The sequence below is a fragment of the Venustampulla echinocandica genome (assembly GCF_003357145.1).
Source record: "Venustampulla echinocandica strain BP 5553 chromosome Unknown scaffold_10, whole genome shotgun sequence".
Taxonomy (NCBI): Eukaryota; Fungi; Ascomycota; class Leotiomycetes; order Helotiales; family Pleuroascaceae; genus Venustampulla; species Venustampulla echinocandica.
In genome coordinates, this window is record NW_022474215.1 from 734,913 (window position 1) to 738,708 (window position 3,796).

Below are 3,796 nucleotides of genomic sequence, written 5' to 3' on the forward strand. Positions count from 1 at the left end.
GTAGGTTTCCGTTTTGCTATATCACGTGACAATAACTTAAATTAGAATAAGTGCTTACCTGGGTACGTACCTACCTGCTTCGATAGATAAACAAATCCCAGTTTATTGGCAAATACATTTGCCTAGAGCGAGTGTCTTGAAGCAGTGAGAAGCAATACGAGGTGCTCTGAATCTATCGGATGACACGGCCTACTCATACACCATCACCTCGCAGCCAACCATCGTAACCCCACAAGTTCGATTCCGCCCGCCATGCGCTAAATGGCGTAACGTTTCCTGGCCACTGATATCCAGTAAACTGGTCGCTCATCTGGTACCACCACCGGCAAGGCCGCTTTCTTTTGTCCATACCTTATGTATTACCTGCACGCGCGCGGTTTACGCAGGGGGCTGAGATATTATTCCGTGTCGCAGTGTGGGGGAGGATGCTTTGGGAACACAACAAGGCGTTTCGGGGCATGGCTACTGGGCGCAGCGCGAGTGTGGCTGTCTTGCGATTATTGGCCAAGTTTATTCGCCAAATTGCATTGTTGCATGAAACAGGAATACAATTGCAGCAGTGGAAAGGGTTGGTCGTTCAGCTAGGTATGCGTTTAGCTACAGAATGGACTTGGAATAAATCGAAGGTGCCTCTGCTATCATCGAGAAGACTTTTGCACAGAATGGCATGAGAAACAGGGATAGGATCAATTACAGATCCATCCGGGGTTGGAATAACGAGTAAATTTATTCCTTTCATCGATAATATAAGAAAACCAGTTACTGTTTGCATGCCAGTTAGCTTTGGCTATGTATGTGTGTTCGTGATTGTCATTGACCCCCAACCGTTTTGGTTCCCATTCCTGAATCCCAATACCCATATTCCTCCTGACTGTGAACTTTCTACCACAGAACGTTCTCTACCAAACAGTGCGCGAAAATGTTAATCCATGATCCTCTTCCCTCCCTATTCCCTTGATTGACAGCAAAACCAAAAATAAAACATATTAAAAGCAGACTCGCAAGAAGCAGGCAAAAACAATAGCTAGCGGCAACGACAAAAATGTTTAGCACAGCAACAAGACGCAAGGAAAATCGTCTAATATAATCGTCCATCAATCGTCATAAAGAGTGTGCCAATTTCCCCAACCGCCATTTCCCTCTGAAGCCTCAGGTTCAGATATACCAAGCCACACGACTGATTCAAGTCCAGCAAGCAAAACAATAGGACACAAAGGAACACAAACGCCTGGCAGATATTGTAGCAGAAGTAGCAGCAGCTACCAACACCCAGAACAATAGACAATGGTGTGGACGTAAGGATAATACGACAGAAGATTGTCGATGATAAGCAGAGCTTTTGTTGTTGGATAAGTACCGGGAGGCGAGGGAGATATATAGTCCTGATGGATGAGACAAAGTCGTTAATACACGAAGAATTGTTCAAGTTCTAGGGAGACCTAGAGGAAATCATAAGCGGGTATTGCTTAGACTACCTCTTTCTCTTCTTGCTCTTATCTGGGCCGCCCTGATCACCAACCAAGGCAGTTGCAAGAACGTTAACCTCAGCACAATTTTCATCTTTCTTGACTGGAACACCCATGTGGCGTCCATAGCGTCCCTTGCGACCATTGCCTTCGTCCTCGCTGACGCACTGATCAGCACTGAGCCCAGCATCCTTGCATCGCTGGCATGGCCGTTGACGGTCGCAGCCCTTCTTACTCTTTCGGCATCGCTGACAACGAGGTTTAGACGAGAGATCTTCCTCATCATCGCCGAGTGATTGCTGAAAGTTGAGAGCGGAAGCATTGGATGTCTTTCGAGATTGAGGTGGCAACGAAGTTGGTGATATTGGTTTGGTAACTGCGGGCGCGCTGCCCGACTTCTTGGACTTTACGGTTTGACTAGGGCGCAGAGCTTTGGACTTGCCTGCCTTGTTCACTTTGGCTCCGGAGGCGCTGGTTCGCGGCTTGCCCATGACGGATGTCAAGCCTTTGGACTTGATCACCTTTGGCTGAGGATCCACACCATCCATGGGATCGTCAAGATTCCCAGGATTGAATTCAAAGTCAGCTTCATCTCCGCTAGGTTCGGTACTATCTTGGCTAGGCAGGATATCATCCAGATGTGGGCGGAACCTTTTGATTGCACCGGGAGGTAAGATAGGGCTGTCTTCAAGCTTTTGACGGCGTGCTGGCGGAAGTTCATTCTCGCTTTCGCTTTCCTCGTCACTGGTAGCACCCGTTGATGAAGCAGCATCTGCTCTTCCGCTAAAGGTATCATCAAGTGTGGAAGCAGATGTGCGACCGTGGGAGATGTTTGACATGCCACCCAATCTCATGAGCTGTAGAGCAACATCTTTATCCTCTTCAGACATGCAGCTACCGACAGTAGGGTCGGGTGTAGGAAGTATGCCGGAGCTGTTGCCATTTGGTGTAGAACCAATTGACTGCCTAGCTGGATATGAGGCGCCGGCTCGAGTGCGACGACCTTGGGCTGCAGGTGTAGAATATATGCCGGGCTGCCCAAATCCATTATTGTAGCTTTGAGGAGAATGCAGCACCGGGGTGTTTGAGAAGGGGTGCTGCGAAGGATGTGTGAAGGGAAGGGAAGCCCGTTGATGCTCGAGGCGGCGCTGCGGAGACACCGAAGAGTTTGAAGTCGCTGCGGGCATTTGCGGTGGTGCAAACAAGGGTAGCTCCTAAGAAGAACAGTAATTAGGAGATTATTCAGAAGAGTTATTGGATTGCGTCGTCTAGTAGAACTTACGGAACTCTCAAACTTGGCCCTCTTGCGGCGCCCTCCCTCAACAATATTGTCCAAGCTGATCTCAGTGTTGCCAATATGCTCGCTTTTGGTCCTGCTGGAAACAGACCCGGGTGCGCCGTCACCACTGCTATACCCGTTCACGCCATCGCTGTGAATATCTGCAAAGCTGCCATGAGTGCTCGACCCACGGCTCTTGAAGCTCGACCGAGACCGACTCTTCTTCGTGGGAGGAGGATTTGTGCTTGCAGATGCGCTGCGACGTCCACGCCCTTGATTTGGGGAAGTGCTGCGCTTGCGAGAAGTTCTCGAAGTAGGCCTAGATGGAGGCTGCCCATAGTTGAGTGCTTGGGCTGGGTGGGGAGGAGGCATCTGGTGCCCATCAGTAGGATAGTATGCTTGTTGCATGACGGGTGATCCGGAATGGTACGATGATGGACCAAACCCTCCGGGAGGCGGTGCTGGCTCATCGGTGACCCGAACGTACACGATCATGTTGTTGCGCAGATTTTCGTAGCGAGCGATGAGAGTGTTCCCTTGCTCATCCTCGAAACTCACCCCTTTGGCCCCGCCAGGTCCAGCATAAAGACCGTAGAAGTTTTTGACAGTGGTCACGATCGAGTCGGTAGTATCATGAGGAAAGATTTGCACCCTCATAGGTAGGCGCGCACGATACTGGGGCGACTCGGGAAAGAGGAGCTCGAATGCGACACTCTTGGGGGTCGGACTCCCAAAAGGAGACATATTTGCATTGTGTGGAGTAGTTGAGTTAGATTGGCCGCCACCATAAGATGCCGGTGGTGTAGCCATTCTCTGGACTCCAGCGCGCGTATCCATCTCAGCCATTGTGTGCCGGGTCGGGTAGGAATGAGTGCGAGGGGGACGAGTAGCCTGAACACGAATTTGTGCGTTTGGCGATGCTGAGCCAAATAAAAGATTGGATAATTCGACTCTGTTATAGAATAAATGTTATCCGAACGATTGACCCTGCCTAGGACCAAGTAATGCGTGGTGGTCGACGAGGGAGTGGTCGTGGGCCGGGCCCGCTGAG

The 3,796-nt window shown here is 50.3% G+C and overlaps 1 protein-coding gene across 1 annotated transcript; it reads right to left on the reverse strand.

Annotated features, from left to right (window-relative positions):
• Nucleotides 1-1,471: 1,471 nt before the first annotated feature.
• On the reverse strand, nucleotides 1,472-3,591 carry BP5553_09402 (uncharacterized protein; the record flags this gene model as incomplete). The annotated part of the gene is made up of 2 exons (XM_032018025.1): nucleotides 1,472-2,680; nucleotides 2,749-3,591. The coding sequence occupies 2 exons, from the start codon at nucleotides 3,589-3,591 to the stop codon at nucleotides 1,472-1,474; spliced, it is 2,052 nt and encodes a 683-aa protein (XP_031865932.1).
• Between the last annotated feature and the right edge of the window lie 205 nt (nucleotides 3,592-3,796).